This window comes from Arabidopsis lyrata (genome assembly GCF_000004255.2).
Source record: "Arabidopsis lyrata subsp. lyrata unplaced genomic scaffold ARALYscaffold_2, whole genome shotgun sequence".
Classification (NCBI taxonomy): domain Eukaryota; kingdom Viridiplantae; phylum Streptophyta; class Magnoliopsida; order Brassicales; family Brassicaceae; genus Arabidopsis; species Arabidopsis lyrata.
In genome coordinates this window covers 531,854-554,759 of record NW_003302554.1, presented here as the reverse complement: position 1 = coordinate 554,759, position 22,906 = coordinate 531,854, and the positions used below count along the sequence as shown (strand labels likewise).

Sequence of the window (22,906 nt, the reverse complement as noted above, 5' to 3'; positions counted from 1 at the left end):
ATAAACTAAAGTTTTGGTTTTCAAGAAACTAGAAACTTTGCTAGCCAATAACAAAATAAATTGGTAGTAAAACAATCCACCAAATTAAAAGATGACGTCTCACACCTTTTTTTTTTTTGTGTGTGGAAGATTCATGATAATTTCATCCCCAAACAATATCATCGTGGCGTTGCATGCACATGAGGAAAAAAAAAGGAAATATTGTGGTTAAAATGAATTACAAAGCAAAATAGTATCAGTTATAAACATATATAAGCCAAAGAAAAAATAGGACAATAAAACATTTGGAGCTAAGAAATTTATGATGGGTTTGGTTTGCCACATAACAAATATTGAAAAATGCTTTTCGGGGATTTTTCATGTTCTATTTCTCGTTGTTTATGGGGAAGAAGTACAAAATGCAAACAACTATGGATGTTGGTAGTTGGTACTAAAAAACAATTGATCAGCAAACCAAATCAATTGATGAACTTACCATAAAAAGGGACATTGGAAAAATCTTTGACAATATAAAACTTTTGAAATGGTAATTACTAAATATAGAAACGATCAATAATCGACGGACACACATCATGGGACCATTAAAGAGAAGAAATTTCCAAAGAACCACAGAAGAAAATAACAAGTACAGATGAAAATTTCCCACAGCCATTTCTCACAAGTGAAATCCACGCTCTTGTTTTTTACTGAAGAAAACATTTTTATGAATATTTATTATATCACAAACCACTCTGATATTCCTTTATTATGTTTTCTTTACTAAACCCATTTAATGTGGCGGTTTGTTATTTGGGACATAAAGCATCATCGACTTGCTTACACTTTGGAATAAAAAAATACACCAACTTTTTACTGTTCCACATCTTCTTCTCTGTTCTACAAAGAAAATGAAGGTAATGTTATTTGGTTTTCAAAGTACTAAAAAAATGAGTTCTTTTGATTTTTTCAATAGACTTGGAGTGTTTTGATTAATGGTGGTTCTTCTTCTAATCACACTTTCTTGCAGAAGATGGTGGTGATGATGAATGTCTTTGATGAGATAGCAAAGGAGAGAGTGATTCGCACAGTAGCTAGCTGTTCAGGTAATTTTTACATCAACATGCAATTTTTCTTAGATTTTTTTACTTGTTCATGAGTTTTTACTGAAAGGACAAAGTTTTTATTATGATACATACACTCTGTTTTTTTTTTCCTGTTTGATGAGTTTTTATTGAAAAGACAAAGCTTTTCATTACACAAACTCTCTGGTTTTGAGATTCGTTGTGGGTTTTGTCGTTTTGAATTGAAACCCTAAAAAAATGATTCTGGTTCTGTTCATGAATTTTTAGTAAAAAGCCAAAAGCTTTCGATCTTAACATTCACTCTGCTTTTTGGATTATTTTAGGGTTTGAATTAAAACCTCAAAACTTGAAATGGATTTATGTATTATTCATGAGTTTGTAGCTTTTTCATTACTCACATTCTATGTTCTTGAAATTCTTGAAACCTTCAAAAATGAATTTTTTGTTCTGTTGAGTTTTTATTGAAAAGGCAAAGCTTTTGATTACACACACACATATAGTCTGTTTATGGGATTCTTTATGGGTTATGATATGATCCCTTAAAAAATGATTTTGATTTTTGTCTCGTTCATGATTTTTTTAATTGAAAAACCAAAGCTTTTAAAATCACACATTCTTGGGATTCTTTAGGTATTTGAGTTTGAGTGTGAGTTTAAATTTAAGTTTTGTCTTGTTAATGAGCTTTTGCTGCAAAGCTTTGAATAATAATACGTCTTGTTTTTGGTTTTCTTTATGGATCTTGATTTGAAATTTCAAAAGAACGAACCACCTTAAAAAGATCTTCCTAAGTCTCAAGGCCTAAATCTTTACATTTTTTTTTTTTTCCAGGAATTACAACTATTACAATGGATTCAAAAGAAGGGAAGTTAACGGTGATTGGTGAGTTTGACGAAATGCAGATTCTCAAAAAACTCAAAAAGAGATGGGAGAGTGCGAAAATGGTGACATTTGGCCCGTTCGATCCGAAGAAGGAAGCGGAAACCGCTGCAGCTGCGGAAAAGAAGAAGAAAGAAGAAAGTGAACGTGAAGCTCTTTACCGGTCTCAGGCTTACCGTGAAATTCCGGTATGTCCTTCGCATCATCACACTACTATTGTGTGCGATCATGATCACGGCTGTATAATCTCTTAATATTTTCAGTATGGTAATTCTCTGATTAGTTAGAAGTTACTTGTGTTATTGATGTATTTATTTCACTATGATATTACTTGTGTTAAACTCAAGGATTCGTAATTATCTTCTAGGTCTACTTCAAATAAAAAAGGTTTGTATTTCAAAACCAACGATGTCTGATTTTGATATAAGAATTCATATAGACAAGAAAAGCAACAACCATATCACAGTTTTCATGTGGTAAATGTCTGAAGATGAAAATGACAGACGAAGAAACTTGTGTCACAAGGAACTTGCAGTCAAAGACACAGTTTCCAGTTATATTCAAATCTGACCAAGGAACTAGGAATCACAATGAATCATTATCATCATCATCAAAATATGATTCGATTTTCACTGCTTCTATGAAAGGATTAATAGCCTCTAATGGGTGATTACACTTAAGTGTAAATTTACAATCAAAAGTTTGTTTTTTCTTATAAGACTTTAAGGAAAATGATACAGAGCTAAAATTAATCTTGAGTTCTATTTCTTCATGAGGAGAATAACAGTGTGAGCTGCAATGCTTCTGTTTTCTCCGAGGCTATCAACTTTCTCATGTGTTTTGGCTTTTAAGTTCACAACAGAAGGATCTGCTCCAAGAAGCTTGGACAGATTGGATCGGATTGTCTCCTTATGAGGACTTATCTTTGGTCTCTGTAGAATCAATGTCGCGTCTAGGTTTCCTATCTCGTAGCCTGCCTCGTCCATGAGTCTAACCTGAAACATATAGACAAACAAAACCTTGTTTCAAGTTCATTGAACCTAATCATCATTCATCCCGACAAGAACCTGGCATTTGTACCGTTATAACTATATAACCTCATTACAAGTGATTATCATTTAAATTGTATCGCTTGATTCACATTAGCGTCCATGCAATCAACAATTCACAGTCAATCATGGTTTTGAAATTAACAAACACATTACGCTAAATTTTGACCCATTACTTAAAATACCGGACAAGAAAGAAACTTTATAGCTTCAATATTGAGTACCTCTACTTATCATCAATCATATGTGTTGAAATGTACCAATACAAGACTTGTTCAATAACTTCATTAACCCAAAATGCAAGAACCTAGAATTTAACTGATAAAATTGAGTTATGCCAAGGCTTTGCAAGAGAAAACTCATGTATATAAGACGGATAAGATTGTACACAGCATCGTAGAGTGATCACAACAGCTGAAGGATAAGATTTGATCTCCATCTCTCTTCTACTTCCTATAGATGAAAATAATCTACTCAATAGTAATTACAGAACCTTGATATTAAACTGAGAAAATCCCATCAACCTATAGATATTGCTTGAATTCTGAATCACTCTATAAAGTAGCACACACAAAATCAGGCTTAGAGAAAGAGCAGCTAATACTGTAAGTCTGTAACTTGGCAGGTATAAGAAAAATCTCAGCATACACAATCTCACACAAAATTGAACATGTCAAGGTAAGCTACGAAAGATCTTACAGCTTCTTTGATGAAGACAGATGAAGCAGCTCCTTTCCATTTAGGATCAGAATCAGGGAAAATCTGACCTATATCTGGAAGCCCTAATGCTCCCAATATTGCATCCACTACACAATGAAGCAACACATCGCCTGCACAAATTCCAACATCAAAACCCTAAAATCGAATCCTAACTTCAACAGAATCAATAAGACGAATTCTCACAAATCGAATTTGGAGAAATGTTTACCATCGGAGTGAGCTTCGCAGCCTCTATCATGAGGAATATCAATCCCGCCGATGATCAAAGGGTAACCTGGCTCTAACCGATGCAGATCAAAACCATGACCGATTCGAAACGGAAGAGTTTTGGTTGGTTTCTCTGAAGTCGCAGATTCATTGACGTCGACGGCGGAAGAAGCAGCTAAAACCGAGATTGAAGGACGACATGATAACGAGAGAGACTGCTTCGGTCTCCGAAGGTAGATCTTCGTCGCCGGGAGAAGGAACGGCGTTTTGGTAATTTGAGAGTGAAACAAAGAAGAAGAAGACAGTAGAAGCTGAGTAGAAGAAGTAGCCATTCTTCGATTTTCTTGTTTAGTCAATCCGCTAATATATTTTTTGTTTTTTGTTTTTTTTCTTTTAAATTTGTAAATATGTGGTGGAAATGAAATATTCATTTCTTTATTGGGCCTTTCCTTTCCTAAGCCCATTTAAAATATGATAAGATCTTGGCCGTCGATGACGTTGCATATCCACTGAAGTTTATTATAGTCCGCGTCGTAGAGAATTATTACGCATCACTTCTCTGCTTTAGGTTTTTCTCTTCCAGCTTTCTTTCTCTAAACTTCCTCGCCCACTCTTCTCTTCCGCACCGCTTTTCAAACGGCGACGCATTGTCTCGCAATCGATCGCCGGAAAATAACAAGGGAAGATGGCGGCGCCGGAGGCTCCAGTTAAGTACGTAGGAATCTGTAAGGAATCCGCCGCTTTCCGGCTTATGAAATCGATGGTGAGTAAATTTTCATGTAATGATGTTAATGTGTGTAGAGATTTTATAAAGACCTAATTTTTTTTGGATTGGTGATTTTTTTTAGGGTTGGGAAGAAGGAGAAGGACTTGGTAAAGATAAGCAAGGGATCAAAGGTTATGTGAGAGTTAAGAACAAACAAGATACAACTGGTTAGTTTCTTCTTCTTCTTCTTCTTAGTGAAGTTGTGGAATTTAGATTAGAGGAAACTTACATATAGCTACTTTGCACTTATACCCAAAAAAACGTTAATTTCTGCTTTCTTGGGATGAAATGTGTGTGTATATATAGCTTAGTTTATGTATAGGTGTATGTAATTTGTGAATGTGAAGTTGTGGAATTTAGATTAGAGGAAACATAAATAGAGTTACTTTGCTCTTACACACCCAAAAAAGACATTCTTTTCAGTTTTATAGGAGGAAATGTCTGTGTTTATATAGTTTAATTTATGTAATGTGAAGTTGTGGAATTAAGATAGAGCTACTTTACCCTTATACCCAAAGAAAATCATTATTTTCTGTTTTTGGGGAATGTCTTGTGTATATGCAACTATAGTTTATGTTCTAGGACTGAAAATTTGAAATGTTGGAGCAGGTGTTGGTCTTGATAAGCCGAATCCATGGGCATTCGATACAACTCAGTTCGATAACATTCTCAAGAAATTGAAAGTGGTAATGGCTGTGTTCATCTTTGTTTTTAACTAAGCTCTTTGAAAAAATTGGAAATGGGTTTTAATGTTCTGCACACATCAGCTAATTACATATATTGAGAACGTTATCTCGGGTTTAAATGTAATAATGTTTTGTTTTGTTTTGCAGCAAGCAGCACCTACCAAGACTAGCAAGAATGATGATGGTAAAACTATTTTTAAGCAACTTTAGTTCTTTCTTGATTATGGAAGTAGTTTGTTTAATTATCCTAATGATTCTTGTTTCTGTGGCATATGATAGGTTCGGATAAGGAAGATGAAAGTGAAGACGATGCTGCCAAATCTGAGCCTGCCAAGTCCAAGACTGTTGCTAAAGTCACTCGTCCACAAGGAAGGTATAAACGTAGAGAAAAAGGGAAGCTTGTCAATTCATACTCATCTAAAGATCTTGAAGGAATACTGGTAAGCTCGCTTTCTAATCAGTTCTTTCCTAATTTTATCTGCTCATGACCAAGATTGACGTCGATCAGGATTATACATAAATTCTACATATTGTTAACTTGTGCATATTTTCAGGATTTCCTCTATTATCACCATTATGTAACCAGATCGCATTATGAAAGTGGTAGTTTAACTTAGGCTAAATTACTTTATTGTTTTGTAGGTTAAGCGAACTGAGGAGCCTTCACCTGCTGTTTGTGACATAGCAGATACTATGGAGATTGAAATAATATCTTCTGAGGACCAACATGCTAGTGTTAAAGGTGATTAGATTGTCCTCGCATCTTGAAATGGTGTGACTATCTTTTCATTTTTTTTTCTTTTCTTTGAACTGAAAATGTGTATGGATATTTTGGACTGAACAGAACAGCAAATTGAAGAACCTTCTTTGGACTGGTGGGGATTTAAATCCGGGTTTGTCTCGGGTGGTCTTCTTGGGGCCAAGTCGGGCAAAAAGAAATTAAAGGCTAGTGAGAGAAAGATGTTTAGTGAGAACGATCAAGAGAATCTTTACAACATGGTTCAGGTATGTGTGTTTGTCTCCTCCCAGTCTTCTTTGCAAGCTTTTCTTGGAAAAGAGGTTGGGATCTAATATCTTGATGCCGTGAATTGTCTGTAGGATAAAGCCACAGCAGGGAAACAAGGACTAGGTATTAAAGACCGACCAAAGAAAATAGCCGGTGTTCGTTACGAAGGGAAGAAAACTTCTTTTGATAACAGTGATGATGATGATGATGATGACGAAGAAGAGGAAGAGGAAGAGGAAGAAGAGAGTGAAGAAGATGATGACAAGGACTCTGTAATCAAAAGTTCTCTTCCCGCGAAAAGGAAGCGCAATGAGATCATTGAACCCAAAATCAAGTTAAAGAACCTGTGCAAGCAGATTCTTAAAAAGGTTCGCTGTCAATTTATTTCGAACAGTCATTGTATTCTTCTACAACATCCCACCCATACCGACTTATATGTGTATGTGCAAAAACTTTCTCAGGATGCTGGTAATGGTGGATCAATGAAGCTGAAACAGCTAAAATCTCTAATCGATGAACAAGCACCATCAGTTCTTTCAGAGTTCTCTTCAAGAAAAGATGCTATTGCTTACTTGAAACTTAAGGTAAATGCAATCTTAGCTAATCTTATGTCAAATCCTCCTACAGAATCTTATGCCTACCTACATAGTGATAAGATTCATTAAATTTGAGATTAAAGAAGTGTAAACTAAATCATTTTTATAGTGAGTTTCTCATATTTACTACAGAAAGTTCCAAAGTTTATCATTCTTACTGATGTTGTTCTAACGTCTTTGTTGCAGCTGGAGCGAAGTGGTAAGTTTGTTGTGGACGGAAAGAAGATCAGTCTTGTATCAAGCAAGAAGTGAGCACAATTTTTGGTTGCAATTATCATTATACCTGCATAGGAAAGTGGAGATTAGGACAAGTTTTGTTACTAATTCATCACCATGCCGTATGTAAACAAATATCATCCTTCAATTTGGAAAATTTTGATTTGTTTGTAATCAATTTATACATTCCATGAGAGTTTGCATAAAACTTCACCTGAATAAGTAACCTTATATTTAGAACCAATATAAACAAAGACATCTTTATTGGGTTGGTAGAAAATCTTACATGCTGGTGTTTGATTTGTTATATGTATTTGCCCTGCACGATCTTGGTGGCTATATATTTACCGAGATAATTATAACCATGACAATACAGAGCTTCAATTTCCGCTCTTTTACCAGTTTGCACCATCAGTGACAACTCGTCTCTGTAGTTATCCTGGTGAGAGTAAATATCAAAATCAATTAGGGTATGGTAGATTATAGATTCGAATGTTAGAGTTGCTTCCACTTAACATTACTACTGATCTCTGCTTATAATGTTCAGTTAGTTTACCTGCAAGATTTTGGAGGACAATAAGCTCTTAGCAATCTGTGAATCCTTTGGCTTTAAGGGAACCAAAGACTCGTCTGGTATCAGATTCAGATCATCTCCTCGGAGACCAATCCACTTCACATTGCAAGCTAAAGAGGAGCCATAAACTATCATTAAAGAGACTTGGAGATTATTTGGTGCACACAGTTAAGTCTTTACCATATCTGTATGCTTCAAGACCCATTCCTATGCTTCCAAACTTGAAGGTGCATAGTATAGCTAACCCAGCTGGATTCCTGACCTCTCATTTATGAACTTATGAGCATTAATTTTTTATCTAAACAAGGAGGATGTTTATTTACGCTTACCAATCTACTAGAGCAAGAATTGGCAGATTAGGAAATGTTGTGCTCATCCGGTGAAGGAAAAACCTAAAAGATTCAACTTCCAAGCTACTTAATATCAATGACTACATTGAAAACATGATATTCAAACTGAGTTAAAGAATTGACCTTGTGGCAATATCCGGATACCCTTTCGCAGTGATGAACACACAAGGAATGTGATTGAACACACGATCTTCCACAAGCCGATGAAAAATCGCATGCTACAAAACATATACAGATTGAGTTATATGGAGGATTATGTTATGTCATTTGTGCTTGACCTGGATCAAGAATATACCTTTTCCACAATAATGATATACCGTGCATCACTTCTCATGATGGTGTTGTCTAGCAAATTCAAGTCTCCGGTTATAGTGAAACCTGAAGAACCACAGGCCGAACAATCTACAGCTTCCTTACCTGGTTCCTGATTGTGAATAAAGAAATAGTCAGAGATCACAATGTGAGCAAGAATCACATCAAAAAACCGGCACAGAGCAACAGGATTGATTAGATACTCACTTGTAGAAATAACCTTCCAGCAACAAGGCCTCTGCTAGAAGCCATAATCCCAAGACTGTATCTACTGCAACGTAGGAGTGCCACCACATCTGTTAAACCAAGGCAGCAGGAAACAAAATCAAACCAAAATCTCTTGAATCCAAATGAAAAAAAAAAGCCTTAACTGTGACTTTAGATTGACCTTGGACGGTTCTGTTAACTTCAATCTGAGATGAAAAATAGTCCGGTGAATCACAAAGCAATTTATAGAAGAGCTCTCTTTGTGTCACTCGTTTCTCTTGGAGCAGAATCTGGAAGCATATTTCCATAACTTTCCACACTGTTCCAATAAAATCACAACCATTACTCATACCTTAAACAATCAAAGATTTGTATGAATATAACAGAGAGAGACATTGAGCAAATTACCACGAACAAAAGTTTTAGCTGTTTTAGCATTCGTCAATGAACTCTTAGTAAATGAAGTAGAGAGGAATATATATGAAACATCTGTGAGTATCCCTTGGTTTATACAACTATTGCTTCTCTTCCTATTGATCTGTTCATACGATCCCAATTTCTTCAAAAACCCAGAAAATCTCGAATTCGAGAAAGCTATAACGCGATCTAAGAAACGGACTTAGGCACGAGATTAAGAAGTACCAGAGAGAGATCGGAGATAGCTGGATCTGGAGAATTCAAAATTCGGAGAAGATTGAGAACAGAAACTTCGATTCTAGCACGAGCCTGTAACAACGAGCTTCGATTTTAGTCAGAACTACGAGATTCGACATGGGAGAAGAAGATCAGTGATTGGCGAAAATTGGGAGCGAAACTTACTTCGTGAGGACGAAGAATGTCAGCGTAAGAGAGGTGTTGATCGGAGAAGAACTTCATCGATGATAGTCCTGAACTTTCCTCCATTTTCGATTTGAATTTGATTGAGAGAGAGAGAGAGAGGCGCGTTAAGTTACGGGATTTGAGATTTGCACTGTGTGCCGTTTCCATTAAAACATAATGGCATGCAGTTCATGATTTAAAAAAAAAAAAATTAAAATTGTAGTTCTTCTCCGATGGTGCCATAGAACTTTTCTTTTTATTTATCTCTCATGAACATTCATCTGCAAGTGAATTTACTGTACCGGATAGCATGACCAAACTATCTAGCGTTTATGGATAAAAGTAGGTGGTCTTATCACCTCTAAAACTTGGTTAAAGACTAGCTAAGAGATCAAACTAAGCTCTTAACATTAAAACCAAAAAACTAAGAATTGGTACCAAACAATTCGCCAAAATCAAATTATACGCGTGATTCACCTAAGTTAATTAAAATATATATAGCTAGGCTAAGTGAGTTATCTAATGCCTAACAACACTTTTTAGCCTAACTATAAGCCAAAATTCTAAATTTGATTACGGTTGTATCTTTTTAAGCTACCAATAACTATATTTCACTGCGGTTAATTAAATCGACTGATTATTAAGATATTCGCACAGTAATGTTGAACTGGCCGGAAAGTTAAGATAGTTATACTAACATTTGATTTATATTATAAAAACTTACAAAGTTTATGAAAATGAGAAGCTTCCACGTGCATGCATGAGTTTGCATAGGTTAATTACGTTTGGGTTTATTCAACCGGTCAAAGAGATTCTTAACAACCACAACCACAATAATTTGCTTAAGTTCGCTTATCCGTATTTAATGAATGCCCAACATTCTAAGCGACTTCATGATTTCTATGAGTTTCATTAAGGATAAATCAAGAATTAATCGATACTTTAAACTGAGTATGGGTGGACGAACGAAAATTCAACATGAAACTTTTTCAAAAACAAAACGTAGGGGGAATGCAAAAATGATAAATGATATCTCATTTAAATCCTAGATCTCATACTTAGAGTTTAAAACGTTAAGATATTCAAAACTTAAATATCTTTTTTTTTTTTTTTTTGTCAACAACTTTATTAGATTAGCTTATACAAGCCAATTTTGGGGGATATTGTTTACATAGGTAATCAAAACTTAAATATCTATTTTCTAAATTAATTAAGTGGTTTAAAACAATCTCAAAATTCAATTTTAGCTAGTTTTCAATCCGACCAGAGGTGCATTTTAGGCTCACGAGCGTGTTTACGTCATTACACACAAGTATGGAGTTGGTATACTATATTTAACCACACGTATGAAATGCAAATAAAAAAAAGAGTATTTAGTAGGATGTTTTAGGCTTTTTTTGTTTGTTCCATTTTATTAAATTTTCTCAAATTTCTATGCTTAATTTATATTAACTTAATAGTTTATGATTATTTAAATTGTATAATATTTTTTCTATTGGTTGAATTTTTGTAAATAAGAAAACATTTCTTATTTTTTTATCTTTGTATTTTTAACCAAAACATCTTATAAAATAGAATAAAGAAGATTATTTTAGCTATTACATGGAAATTTATAAGCAAGTTAAGCCTATACCAAACATTCCCTTTGTCGTCATGGGAAAACATCAACAAGAACTTTGACCATAAATATACTTGAGATTTAATTGATCGGTTTATTTGAAACATGTGAGTAGTTTTTTCACATGAAGTTAACATAATCGTTACAATTTACATATTTTAAAAAACTATATACATATATATTATGAATTCGATCGTTCAGTAGCATATAAATTTTAAAAAGTTAATCAATTTAAACAAACTACCTCAAAATGTATAAGACCACTCAATAATGTATATACACACCGCTATCAATTTTCCTTTTTAAAAAAAAGATAAATAATTACTTTGTATTTAGATTTCAAAATATGGATTGAAGTACATTTGGCATGTACATGCATTTTTGGATGTATATATGATTCTATAGAACATATAGGTCCAAAACGTTGTTAAGGAGAAAAAGAGATACATATAGCTAGGAAAAGGAGGAAAGACTAAGGCAGTTGAACAGAAAGTTAGGTGAATATTGTTGGCCTCAATATTATACCCTTTTACTCATTCTTCTTCTTTCTTCCCTACAAATATCCTTATAACATTTCTTCTCCTCTTCTCCTTCTCCCTCTTATGCAAACATATATTTTTATAAATACAAATACATATACTAAGAGAGAGATCTAGATAGAGAGTGAAAGCTTCATAATCAATGGAAGGGGTTGACAATACAAACCCGATGTTAACCCTAGAAGAAGGCGAAAACAACAATCCTTTTTCTTCCTTTGATGACAAAACCTTAATGATGATGGCTCCTTCATTAATGTTTTCCGGAGATGTAGGTTCATCTTCTTCTTCTTGTTCTCTATCAAGTTTTCATCTATCTGCTCAGCTGGAGAATTTTCGAGGAGGTGGAGGAGATATGGGAGGATTAGTGAGTAATAATAGCAATAATAGTGATCATAATAAGAATTGCAACAAAGGAAAAGGGAAGAAAACTTCGGCAATGCAGAGGATAGCTTTTCATACAAGGAGTGATGATGATGTTCTTGATGATGGTTATCGTTGGCGAAAGTACGGTCAGAAATCTGTCAAGAACAATGCTCATCCCAGGTTCTTCTTTTACTTTGTTAAATTATACATTTATTGCAGTGATTAAAAATATATATGACATCGTTGAAGTAGATATCGAAATTGACCTAAGCATATATATATTTAACATACACAGACACACACTCTTGGTCACGTGTATATTTTGGAAACATTAGTTTAACAACCTAAACGACCAAAGTCATCAATTTGAGTTAGTCCGGTTGCATTACGTTAACGTTATTGCTTCTGTCTTCGAATTGGGGGTGTTTATTTTGTATGGTTTATCCAAACTGCTCCCTGAATTATACAATGCAAAATATAGTTGGTATATATAACCAAAAATAAACCGGGCCTTGGGGCCTAGTGGTAAAGGGGTCACAACTGTGACTTCCGCCACCAGAGTTCGAGGCACGGCCACTGGCAGGTTTACATAGGGGAATTGTCAGCCTCGTGGGATTAGTCTTTGGGCCTAGGAAGCCTTTAGAAGACTCGCGGTTATTCAAAAAAAATATATATATATATATATAACCAAAAATATTTTGTTAAGTAAAATTTTTATACCCCATAATTGGATCAATATATCATATTTTCAACCAAAAGAAGAACAAGTTAATTGGGCCTTTCTATGTCGTTGTTGCTAGGAAACGATAAACATTGTTGTTGTAGGTCATATTTTGTTGATGGAATGTTGTACGCTTGACTGTTGTTGCTATGTCAACATATTTTGGTGACAGATCATTGATTCCAAATATCTAAAACTTTTAGCCGGGTGAAATCATATCGATGAATCCGTGATAGTAAAACGAACATGGTATGGTTGTTGCCGTTCGTCCAGCCTAAGTATATGTACAGTTAATTGGATAATGTTTTTGCAGAACCAAACTAATTAACCCAAACTTTACTTTGAAAATTAGTTTTAAAAATTCAAAATGCATGTACTTATCAATACCTGAAATGACGAGCTCTATAATCTGAAATTATTACCAATTATATATACCTCGTGATCAATATGAACTTTGTTCCATAAGATTAAGTAATACACAAAAAACTTAACATCGATAACATAATATATATATATATATATATATATATATATACGGTAGCTTAATTCTCTTATATATATCACCTGTGGATCAATATATAATTCATTTGTTTATGCAAAATAATAATTGCAGGAGCTATTACAGATGTACATACCACACATGCAACGTGAAGAAACAAGTGCAGAGATTGGCAAAAGATCCAAACGTCGTTGTAACAACCTACGAAGGTGTTCATAATCATCCTTGTGAGAAGCTCATGGAGACTCTTAGTCCTCTCCTTAGGCAACTTCAGTTCCTCTCCAGAGTTTCTGATCTGTGATTATTGAATGTTAATTGGTGGTGTAATTAATTAATTATGCTTTAATCTCTCCATTGACCCCCAATCTCCCAAGAGATAAATGTATAGAACAAATCTCAGATCATAGATGCTTTATGTTTATCAAGATGATTCGTGATTGCTTTTGATTTGTCTAATTGTCTCCTTGTTGTGAATTGTTTGTTTAGTTTTAGGTGAACGATCACATTTAGGCATTTACTGGACCAGTTTTGAATTTAGAAAATGTTTGGGGTGTCCTTATAGGATACCAAAAGCTTCTTTATTTTTTTTGGTTGACAAGAGCCGCGGTCTGACTAAAACATGTCTCGCAAAAAATGAACCGTCGTCAAGTAAAGCAATAACATGTTTGATTAGACCGGTCCAACTAATTATAGAGCTATTGAACAAATATCCTTTGCCAAATCATTACAACATTACCGCTTTTGTGACTTCAACAAGCCTTCCACAGACCCATTCCAAAGACATGGTAATACTCTTCCATTATGTGATGAATTTGATAGGTCAGCTAGATATGAAACTTGGGACGATTTCGCAGTCAATTAATCATTAATTTACAAATTCGTTTTTAATTATTTTGCCTAAAACAAACGAATCATAAATACAATGATACCCTACTTTTTTTTTTTTTTTTTTGTCATCAGAAATTAATTAGAGCTCAAAAGAGCCATTCCTGAGGAATGTTGTTTACATAAGTGATATGAAGCGGTTCTGTACGAACTTTTCGTGCCAGATTGTCCGCCTTAACATTAGCCCTACGAGAAATTAAAGATAAAGAAAAAGATGAAAACTCCTCCTTGTCGCTCTGAAATTCTTCCAAATACATTGAAAACGCTGGCCATTCGGTTGGAGAAGACACCATCTTCACCAGGTCTGAACAGTCTGTAAAGAACGCTACCTCTTGATTATCTGCACCAATCATATACTTCATCGCCCAAAGAAGGGCCTCGACTTCGGCATGTAGTGGAGATTGACTTATACGGAGGTTCGCAGCTCTCATGGTTGGCGGCTCTCCATTTGACGATGTACAAAACCAGCCTGTACCGAAACAATGATACTCTACTTAACACATAAAATTCGCAACATCTAAACAAATCAAGTTAAGATTCCACATCAACAATTCAAACGAGAAAAATAATCATTCACCAATCATTTGCTTTTTTAATTGGTGAATGATTATTTATGAAAATAAAACAATCAAAATCTACATCAAATCTCTTTTCTTCACATATTATTCCGCACCAATCATATTATTGTACTTTTATCACATGAAATGCCATTGAAAATTGTCACATATATTAAATTATGATGTGATAAAATTTTCTTTCAAACTTATTGAGAATCTTCCTTCTTTTTTTTCTTCCCATTTTTTTACCTTTCTTTTGTTTTGAATTAAATGTTTCAGAGATTTCTTTCCTCACTTTTAGTAACCAACATTTATTGCTGTAACATACTACTCCCTCCGTTTTAAATTAGTTGTCGTTTAAGGTTTTTTTCACGCTTATTAAGAAAACATTCAATTTTCTTGTTTTACCCCTAATTAATGTATTGTTTTATGTAATATTATTACTTAATAAGCTAAGAGAGTAGGGGTAAAATTGAAAAATCTGTCAAAAATATGCATTGAAAACCTAAAACGACAACTAATTTGAAACAAAATTCAACTTCTAAAACGATAACTAATTTAAAACGGAGGGAGTATTAAATTATTACTGTTTTAATAAAATAAAACAGAATTACTGTTTTTCAATTGTAACATTGAGCGGATGAAAGGTCAAGACAAATAGATAGAGGAGCGTAATCGTGGAGATCAAATTTAGGGTTTTGACCAAAGATGGAGCAACAAGAAGAGAAGAGACTGGAAGTCTACAAAAGAAGAAGAGGACAATCTTCATCAATGTCAAAACCATATTCTTCATTTCCTCTTGATCTAGCCTCGGAGATACTCTTAAAGCTGCCTGCAAAATCTATCGTGAGATCTCGTTGCATATCAAAGCTCTGGTCATCAATCACCACAGATCCATATTTCATCAAGTCATTCGAAACTCGGTCCTTGTCAAAGCCAAGTCTTCTACTATTCTTCAAAAGAATGGACAAGTTGTGTGTTTTCTCATTTCCACAACACCATCAGAACTCGAACGAGCGGTATGGTAATGATTCTTCTCCTCAGCCTTTGGATATTTACCAAATGAAATGCCCTAAATATTTTTGCTTCTCATTCATGGAATCTGTCCACGGCTTGATCTGCTTTAGAAAATTAGCAACACCCATAATTTGGAACCCTACCATGAGACAGTTTTTAACATTGACCAAACCCGACAAGACCTGGAGAAGTATAGGATACGATCCAATCGAGGGTAAACACAAAGTTGTATGCTTGCCTGGTGATAAAATCTGGGAAGACTGTCGGGTTTTAACATTGGGATCAGGTCAAGAACAATGGAGAAGCATCAAAACCAGCCTTGACCATCATCCTTATACTGATAGTTATGGGAGATGTATCAATGGGGTTCTGTATTATAAAGCCGGTATTGATAATCTGTCAGGACAGTCACAAGCGGTTATAATGAGTTTTGATGTCAGATCTGAAAAGTTCCATGCAATAACATTACCAGTGGATACTATTAGGGGGTTGCTGATAGCTTATGAGGGAAGATTAGCTTTAGTTCATAGTGATTACGTGAACAATGGTATTACATTTGGGTTTTGGAGGATGCTGAGAAACACAAGTGGTCGGATAAATCTTTTCCGGTACCTTTCAGTCACACTGATCCAGTTTTGAAAGCGAAATTCAAACTAAGTGGTATCACTGATGCTGGTGAGTTTATTTATCTACCATCCACGTTTCTTAGATCGTTTTACATTAAATATTATGATCCGAAGAGAAACAGCTTCAGAACGGTAGAATTTAAAGGAGTCGCGGATCGCGAATTTAGGCACAAGAGTGGACTTGGAAACCGTCGTGTTTATGCCCTCCAGACTTTCCCAAATCACATGGACAATCTCATTTCTCTTTGTAACACTTGAAACATTTTCTTTTGTTTTTTTCCCTTAGTTTATGCAATTTTATGATTTTTATCTTTTTATTTGTAAACTGCAAGCTTTCTCATTATGTTATCATTCATTGATTTGACGTTATCTTGTCGTTTTCATTACCAAGTTCTTTTGCTCAAAGGGAAACAATTACAAACACATGAATGCAAAAGCATACCTTCTTTCTGATGATCAGATGAATAGTAGCTTTTACTGACTAACTAGTACTAAAATATGGAGGTGAACATTGACGTAACGACCTACGAAGAAGGTGTTCACAATATCATCCTTTTGAGAAGCTCATAAAGGCTTTTAGTCCTCTCCTTAGACAACTTCAATTCCTTAGCCAGAGTTTCTGATCCATACATTAAATGGTATTTAGTGGTGTATACTTAATTAAATATAGTTTAATCACTCCATTGACCCCCATGCATCTCCCAAAAGAGAGAAATGTATAGAATCAAATCTGAGATCATAGATGCTTTATGTTTATTGAGATGGTTTTTGTTTGCTTTTGATTTGTCTAATTGTCTCCTCCTTGTGTTAGTGTTTGTTTAGTTTTAGGTAAACGATCACGTTTAGTCATTCACACTGGGGAAGTATTATAATTTAAAATGTATATGGTCTTTTCTTTCTCTGACAGTGACAGGTGCCGGTCTAACCACAAATTTTCTGGCTGAACAATTTTGATTCGACCCAGTCCAACGTGAAGGAATATTTTTGTCCAGAAGTTTAAGTGTCACCAATTCAAAATTATAATATTTGTGCTTTGACTTCAGTTACAAAATATCAGACCATGAAACATATATAGTGATGATGACTGAATAGAATACTGAAACTAAAACTCAACGAAATAAAAAAAAGTGATAACCGAATCTAGATTAAAGTCGATTAAAGTTTTAACCAAAGTAAACCGAAACGTAACGAACCATACCTCGAGAGCCTAAGAAGAATTAGAAGGATCAAAAATCTGACCAACGAACAAAACGGTTCCGGTTTTGTCTTCTCTAATCATGAAAAGAAATGGATGATCAGCAACAAAATCTATCCTCTTAACAAAAGAACATCCAAAGCCTCCAACAACAGGAGTTGCGGCAATAGCTTCAGCACCTTCTTCATCAATCTCAACACAAGATTTTTGGTACAAAGCCATTTCATCCAATCCTAATCTATTGAAAGCCCTTGAAGCCGAGAATCCGAATTCGATCTTAAACTTTGGGATTCTAAATTCACCAACCTTAACTTTTTGACTCGGAATATGACTATCCAAGAAACCAAGACTTGATGCCATTTTCTCCACAAGTTTATCCAAACCATCTTTCTCATCAGGGAGATAGAAATGCATAGAGAAACTTCGACTGGTATCATCACCTTGTCGAAATGGGAGCTTTAGGACCTTGAAATCATCATAAGCCTCCATGTATTGGTCCTTATAGCTGCTCATGAAAGGCACATAAACTAAGGTTCCATTGAGAAGGTGAAAGTCGCGGTCTTTTGTCATTGATTTGTGGAATTTGTCTTCCCAAGCTCCCTTGAAGTACAATGCGTTTCCATAAATTCAGATGGTTTCGCTTGTAACGGATCCTTGAGGAAGAAGATCTTTGATGAGACCATTGGTGTGATGTGAAGTCCATTTATTCACCTCCATACTCACTTCTTCAGCCTTCAAGAAAAAAAAAAAACAATTCATCACCAAAAACAAAAGCTATATCAATTTTTTTTTCCCTAAATAAAAGTTACAAACAGAGCAAACAGAGTATTAGTACCTTTGATTTGAAATCCACTGAAGCCAAAACAGCTTTGAAAAAAATCTCGAAGAGATTCTTAGAAGACGAATCAATCGAGAAAGATTGATCGATCCAGGCGCCATTCGCCACTTTGATTGTTGGGCCGCCTATATTACTATCGTCAGCAAAGACTACAGTAGTAATGACGCGGAAGACGGAGTTGAGCTCATCGATAGAAGAAGATCTAAGGAAGGAGAGGATTTGATCGGAAATCGAAGAACTGCCGGGACCAGAAGCCATCATGGTGAACGCTGCGTTGATTGACGCCGGCGAGAAAACGTTGTTAGAGTGTTTGGCTACAGTAGAGAAGAGATGCCACGAAAGGATCATCGCGACTTCGTTTTGCTTCTTCATAGCTTCTTTCACGTCCATGGCTGACTTTGACTTGCAACGAAAGCGATAAGAGAGATATGCAACTTCGTGACGATGATAATAATGATGACTCATCGCTCACGTGTGTATTTGTAGTAAAAGTATGAACTTCACAATGACGCTACTCTTTGAAATCTTCAAAATGACGCTACTATGTTTTTTTTATGTAGTCAAAATAACGCTACCTTGTTTTTCTTTTGTGGTCGTAGTAAATTATGGAAAATAAAAATATAGAAAACATAAGGAAATAGTTTCCGTGAGAAGCAAGCAACACAAAGATGTTCTCTCCGTTCAACAATGGTAACACTGTTTGTCTCATACCAACTCCATGCAAATTAGACAAAAGTGAATTTTAAACCAGAAAAATAGAATCATTTTTAAACAAATTAGTAAGTTAATAACTAAAATGAACATGATTTATATTGTTTAATAATTTAGATATGTGAATTACAAAATGTGACAATTTGAACTACAGCTAGAACCAATTTGAACAATCTCGGTTTTAACTGAAATAAAGTTATACAGAACCTGTGAATTTTGCCAAAACACATTAGCCAAACCTAAGTAGACTAATCTTCCATTCCACCAAACCATAACCCGCTTAATAGTCATCTGAGTCCGAATAATTAGCTCCCGAACAAGATTCCGAAGGATTAAAGATTTGACCAACAAAACGGTTCCAGTTTTTTCTTCTCGAATCAAGAAAAGAAATGGATGATCAGCCACAAAATCTATCTTCTTAGGAGGCTCCTCGAACTCAAGAGCACAACCTTGACCCTCATCAGCAGTAGCAGCCGCAGCTTCAGCACCTTCTTCATCAATCTCGACACAAGCTTTATGGTACATTGACATTGAACGCAGTCCCAATCGATCCAAAATGCTTGTAACAGAAAAACTGAATTCGATCTTAAACTTTGGAATTCTAAATTCCTCAAGTGCATCTCTGTATGTCGGAATGTGACTATCCAAGAATCCACGTGTAGATACCATTTTCTCCACAAGATTATCCAATCCATCTTTCTTGTCCGGAAGATAGAAATACATTGAGAATTTACGATTAGTATCATCGCTGCCTCGTCGGTAAGGGAGCCTGAGGACCTTGAAACCGTCATAAGCTCTTACGTATTGGTTCTCATAGCTGGTCATGAATGGCACAGAGACTGTAGTGCCATTGACAAGGTGGAAGTCTCTGTCTTTTGTATAGAACTTTTCAAATGGTCTCTTCCAAGCTCCCTTGAAATACAATGCGTTTGCGTAAATCTTGTCGGTTAGGCTTGTCACGGATCCATCAGGAAGAAGATTCTTGATGAGATTATTGGTGTGATGTTCAACCCATGAATTCACCTCTATACGCACTTCTTCAGCCTTAAGAAAAAAAAAACCAATTCATTCATCACCAAAACGCTATGTATATCAGCAAATTCATTTTTGTTAACAACTATTCAAAACTACTTTTAGAAATTCAAATTTCTCACACGCAATTTTGTCTAATTTTGAATTTGAAGACAGCCTCATAATTTGAAATTGAAATTGAGGTTTTGAAGCAATATGAAACAAGAACTATTGGGTTCGAGTCCGTGTGTATGTTCTTCAATTGAAACAGCTCTTACACACTTCATATAGGGAAATCAAATCACGTCTTTTCGAAACCCTAGTTTTATGATATTTCAGCCAAACCCTAGATTTTTTTTTTTTCTGATAAAAGAGACATTAAAGAAAATTTACCTTTGATTTGAAATCTACTGGAACGTAAACAGCCTTGAAGAAGTTCTCCAATAGATCCTTGAACTTGGGATCAGTGGGAAGTGATTTATCAATCCAGAGGCCATTCGCCGCCGTTATCTTTGGGCCACCGCTGCCGCTGCTGTCGGCGTAGACAACGGAGGCTAGTTCTCGGAAGACGGTTTTGAGCTCATCGATTGAAGAAGATCTGAGTAAGTAGAGGAATTGACCGGAGACTACATCACCGCCGGGACCAGCGGCGTGCATGGTGATCGCTGAGTTTATTGACGCCGGTGAGAAGATGATGTTAGAGTCTTTCGGCGCGGAAGTTAAGAAGTGCCGGGAAAGGATCATCGCGACTTCGGTTTGGTTCTTCATAGCTGCTCTTACATCCATTTTTGATCTATAACGATTAACGAAAAAGAAATTTTCACGTTTAACATGAAAAAACGATTTGATCTCACCCTTTGGCAAAGTGAGATTCAATTCTCATGTTTTGACAGTTATTCCATTTTATGACGAAAATGCCCCTGACGAAAAACCAAACGGCATAGTTACGTTACGGTTTAGTTTCATATCGCGGTTTAGTTACTTTTTGTTTTGAATTAAAAAAAAAAAAAAAAATTCAAGAAAACGAAGAAGAACATTCATCATCTTCGTTCGACATCTCCGAGAGATTCGAGAGAGAAGTAGAAATCAGTTCGGAATTCATTCATCCATCTTCGTTTTCGACATCTCCGTTCGAATTGTCTGCTACTTGATTTGAGGCATTGCATTGAACTCGAAAAACCGGCGAAGAGAAAGTTCCAGTTTTTCCGGCGAAGGCGACCTGAGAAACATCCGGCGAGATACCAACCTTCGAGATGGCTGGGAATAAACCAAACGACGTAGTCTCTAGGAAGAAGCATACGCAGGAAGGCCCCGAGAAGGACAAGGTGGAACTCAGAGTATCCCCGAGGAGGAAACTCCCTCCGAGAAATCCGCCGGAGGAATTGGGTAAGTTCCGATATTATTCCGTTTGTAGTTTCTTTGGGTGTATCGGAATCTTAAAGCTTGTTTGATTAAAGGGATATAAGTTGCCGGATTTTGCTATATCTGTAGTTTGAAAATTTGAGAAGTTGAATTGGAAATCTCTGTTTCCGCCAAAATTCAGATGTTGAGTATATAATGATGATAATTACTGTGTACGTACACGAATTCATACATCCTTACTTAATTGTATATCACTTGTAATTGCAGGCAGTACAAGCGTGGCTCCGACTGAAGATCTTATAGTTGAAGAGTTACCACCTAGACTCTTTGCCCTAGACCGGTACCCTGTCAAGACGAAGATGAACGCGTACTCCAAACCGGAGTAACTTTCTGACATAGCACAAGTTCTTAAGGGAAAAGAGGAGATGAAGTTTCTTCTCGAGTCTCCATTTGGGGACCTTTTTAGGATACCTGCTAACAAGTCTTCCTTCTCAGGTAAACTTGTTCTTGGACTAATATGTCGTCAGTTAGTGACGAGTAAAGTGAATGAGATGTGGATGGTCTTCGGCGGTCATCCAATAAAATTCGGATTAAGAGAATTTAGTCTGGTAACTGGTCTAGAATGTGGGACATATCCCAACAAGAAAGACGTGACGGATGTGCTAAAGGTTAAAGCTGGTAGTCAAAGTGTCTAGAAAACTCTGTTTGAGGAGAAGTTTGGGGAGAAGCCGAATCCAACAGTGCATGATTTGGTGGTCTGGCTGAAGGAGGAGGAAACCATGGATGGGTGGAAGCAGCTGGCCTTATCTCTTATAATCTTGGTAGATGGTGTGATAGGGTGCCATAATAACCCCATAAGGCCTTCTGAGTTCACTGTTGAGATGACGAAGGACGTGCAATTCTTTTGCAAATACCCTTGGGGAAGGGTGTCTTTTACCCGTACTTTGGAGAGGATAGCAAAATTCCAAACCCCTTCAGATGCTCAAAAACTGATAAGGTGTGTAAAGGATGGGTCTTATGCACTACATGGATTCCCATTAGCACTCCAGCTGTTTGCGTTCGAAACAATCCCATCCCTTGCTAAGCTAGTACCTGATGATGAAGCTAACAGGACATTTACTCAGAGGTCTATCCATCATCTTGCCTCACTGCGGGCAATCAGGACATCCAGCATCTTGGAGTGTGAGGCTGCTGAAGAGGTATGTACAATTGTTTATGTACGTACATTATTTAAAAAGTAAGTGTACATTCTCTAAGTGGTTAACAAACTTATTGGTGTAGGTTGAGGTAACCTATCTTGTGAAACCAGAGGACAATATTTGTCCTCCATCCCTGTCATGGGATGATGAAGTTGAGGATCCAAGAGTTGCTTACATTGAGCGACTGTTGTTAGCTGGTCATGAGTGGAAGGAGGAAGAATGGGTTGGAGGTAATGCTGCATTTCCAAAGCAGGAGCGCCCACCACAACTTGGAGAGATACGTGAGTGTAAATGTTGTTTTTATACTTTCTGATTATTGT

At 35.9% G+C, this 22,906-nt stretch overlaps 9 protein-coding genes across 10 annotated transcripts; 4 read left to right on the top strand and 5 right to left on the bottom strand.

Annotated features, from left to right (window-relative positions):
- Nucleotides 1-893: 893 nt before the first annotated feature.
- On the top strand, nt 894-2,296 carry LOC9322440 (heavy metal-associated isoprenylated plant protein 15). The gene is given in 3 exon segments (XM_002887882.2): nt 894-996; nt 999-1,082; nt 1,890-2,296. Coding segments are annotated over 3 exon segments (411 nt in total). The 5' UTR covers nt 894-971; the 3' UTR covers nt 2,192-2,296.
- Nucleotides 2,297-2,504: 208 nt separating this feature from the next.
- On the bottom strand, nt 2,505-4,267 carry LOC9322439 (2-C-methyl-D-erythritol 2,4-cyclodiphosphate synthase, chloroplastic). Of its 2 annotated transcripts, XM_021036072.1 has the most exons (4): nt 3,915-4,265; nt 3,686-3,816; nt 3,375-3,439; nt 2,862-2,932 (listed from the first exon to the last, which is right to left on the bottom strand). In XM_021036072.1, exons 1-3 carry the CDS (start codon nt 4,243-4,245, stop codon nt 3,392-3,394), a joined length of 510 nt encoding a protein of 169 aa, XP_020891731.1. In that variant the 5' UTR covers nt 4,246-4,265; the 3' UTR covers nt 2,862-2,932; nt 3,375-3,391. The 2 variants fall into 2 exon arrangements, with proteins under 2 accessions (XP_002886373.1, XP_020891731.1); XM_002886327.2 differs by lacking the exon at nt 3,375-3,439 and having other exon boundaries at nt 2,505-2,932; nt 3,915-4,267.
- Nucleotides 4,268-4,444: 177 nt separating this feature from the next.
- Nucleotides 4,445-7,453, top strand: LOC110231096 (PIN2/TERF1-interacting telomerase inhibitor 1). The gene is made up of 10 exons (XM_021035943.1): nt 4,445-4,676; nt 4,762-4,846; nt 5,289-5,365; nt 5,513-5,549; nt 5,645-5,805; nt 6,008-6,107; nt 6,210-6,370; nt 6,464-6,739; nt 6,833-6,955; nt 7,154-7,453. The coding sequence occupies exons 1-10, from the start codon at nt 4,599-4,601 to the stop codon at nt 7,217-7,219; spliced, it is 1,164 nt and encodes a 387-aa protein (XP_020891602.1). The 5' UTR covers nt 4,445-4,598; the 3' UTR covers nt 7,220-7,453.
- Nucleotides 6,951-9,538, bottom strand: LOC9323991 (meiotic recombination protein SPO11-2). The gene is made up of 12 exons (XM_021035944.1): nt 9,446-9,538; nt 9,269-9,352; nt 9,035-9,164; nt 8,808-8,945; nt 8,627-8,715; nt 8,403-8,531; nt 8,231-8,325; nt 8,087-8,149; nt 7,938-8,014; nt 7,740-7,867; nt 7,470-7,622; nt 6,951-7,250 (listed from the first exon to the last, which is right to left on the bottom strand). The coding sequence occupies exons 1-11, from the start codon at nt 9,527-9,529 to the stop codon at nt 7,488-7,490; spliced, it is 1,152 nt and encodes a 383-aa protein (XP_020891603.1). The 5' UTR covers nt 9,530-9,538; the 3' UTR covers nt 6,951-7,250; nt 7,470-7,487.
- Nucleotides 9,539-11,624: 2,086 nt separating this feature from the next.
- LOC9323990 (probable WRKY transcription factor 56) lies at nt 11,625-13,646 on the top strand. The gene is made up of 2 exons (XM_021035889.1): nt 11,625-12,145; nt 13,300-13,646. Exons 1-2 carry the CDS (start codon nt 11,745-11,747, stop codon nt 13,484-13,486), a joined length of 588 nt encoding a protein of 195 aa, XP_020891548.1. The 5' UTR covers nt 11,625-11,744; the 3' UTR covers nt 13,487-13,646.
- A 1,612-nt stretch (nt 13,647-15,258) lies between these two features.
- Nucleotides 15,259-17,275, top strand: LOC9322438 (putative F-box protein At1g50870). Its single transcript, XM_021034270.1, is given in 2 exon segments — nt 15,259-16,197; nt 16,200-17,275. Coding segments are annotated over 2 exon segments (1,191 nt in total). The 5' UTR covers nt 15,259-15,335; the 3' UTR covers nt 16,529-17,275.
- A 67-nt stretch (nt 17,276-17,342) lies between these two features.
- Nucleotides 17,343-18,182, bottom strand: LOC9322437 (serpin-Z1). Its single transcript, XM_002886325.2, has one exon. The coding sequence runs from the start codon at nt 18,033-18,035 to the stop codon at nt 17,478-17,480; it is 558 nt and encodes a 185-aa protein (XP_002886371.1). The 5' UTR covers nt 18,036-18,182; the 3' UTR covers nt 17,343-17,477.
- Nucleotides 18,183-18,223: 41 nt separating this feature from the next.
- Nucleotides 18,224-18,807, bottom strand: LOC9322436 (serpin-Z1). Its single transcript, XM_002886324.2, has one exon. The coding sequence runs from the start codon at nt 18,766-18,768 to the stop codon at nt 18,271-18,273; it is 498 nt and encodes a 165-aa protein (XP_002886370.2). The 5' UTR covers nt 18,769-18,807; the 3' UTR covers nt 18,224-18,270.
- Nucleotides 18,808-19,227: 420 nt separating this feature from the next.
- Nucleotides 19,228-20,811, bottom strand: LOC9322435 (serpin-Z1). The gene is given in 3 exon segments (XM_002886323.2): nt 19,228-19,362; nt 19,365-20,058; nt 20,419-20,811. Coding segments are annotated over 3 exon segments (1,155 nt in total). The 3' UTR covers nt 19,228-19,294.
- Nucleotides 20,812-22,906: the final 2,095 nt, after the last annotated feature.

Bases quoted from the DNA above. Each gene is read 5' to 3' on its own strand.
- LOC9322439 (XM_002886327.2), bottom strand. From the start codon at position 4,245: ATGGCTACTTCTTCTACTCAGCTTCTACTGTCTTCTTCTTCTTTGTTT. The intron at 3,817-3,914 runs GTAAACATTTCT...GAATTTGTGCAG, and splicing joins CTGCGAAGCTCACTCCGATG to GCGATGTGTTGCTTCATTGT. The intron at 2,933-3,685 runs GTAAGATCTTTC...TATATGTTTCAG, and splicing joins CTGTCTTCATCAAAGAAGCT to GTTAGACTCATGGACGAGGC.
- LOC110231096 (XM_021035943.1), top strand. From the start codon at position 4,599: ATGGCGGCGCCGGAGGCTCCAGTTAAGTACGTAGGAATCTGTAAGGAA. The intron at 5,806-6,007 runs GTAAGCTCGCTT...ATTGTTTTGTAG, and splicing joins AAGATCTTGAAGGAATACTG to GTTAAGCGAACTGAGGAGCC. The intron at 6,108-6,209 runs GTGATTAGATTG...TGGACTGAACAG, and splicing joins CCAACATGCTAGTGTTAAAG to AACAGCAAATTGAAGAACCT.
- LOC9323991 (XM_021035944.1), bottom strand. From the start codon at position 9,529: ATGGAGGAAAGTTCAGGACTATCATCGATGAAGTTCTTCTCCGATCAA. The intron at 8,716-8,807 runs GTCAATCTAAAG...TTGGTTTAACAG, and splicing joins AGTTAACAGAACCGTCCAAG to ATGTGGTGGCACTCCTACGT. The intron at 8,326-8,402 runs GTATATTCTTGA...TATGTTTTGTAG, and splicing joins ATATCATTATTGTGGAAAAG to CATGCGATTTTTCATCGGCT.
- LOC9323990 (XM_021035889.1), top strand. From the start codon at position 11,745: ATGGAAGGGGTTGACAATACAAACCCGATGTTAACCCTAGAAGAAGGC. The intron at 12,146-13,299 runs GTTCTTCTTTTA...TAATAATTGCAG, and splicing joins AAGAACAATGCTCATCCCAG to GAGCTATTACAGATGTACAT.
- LOC9322437 (XM_002886325.2), bottom strand. From the start codon at position 18,035: ATGACAAAAGACCGCGACTTTCACCTTCTCAATGGAACCTTAGTTTAT.
- LOC9322436 (XM_002886324.2), bottom strand. From the start codon at position 18,768: ATGAGTCATCATTATTATCATCGTCACGAAGTTGCATATCTCTCTTAT.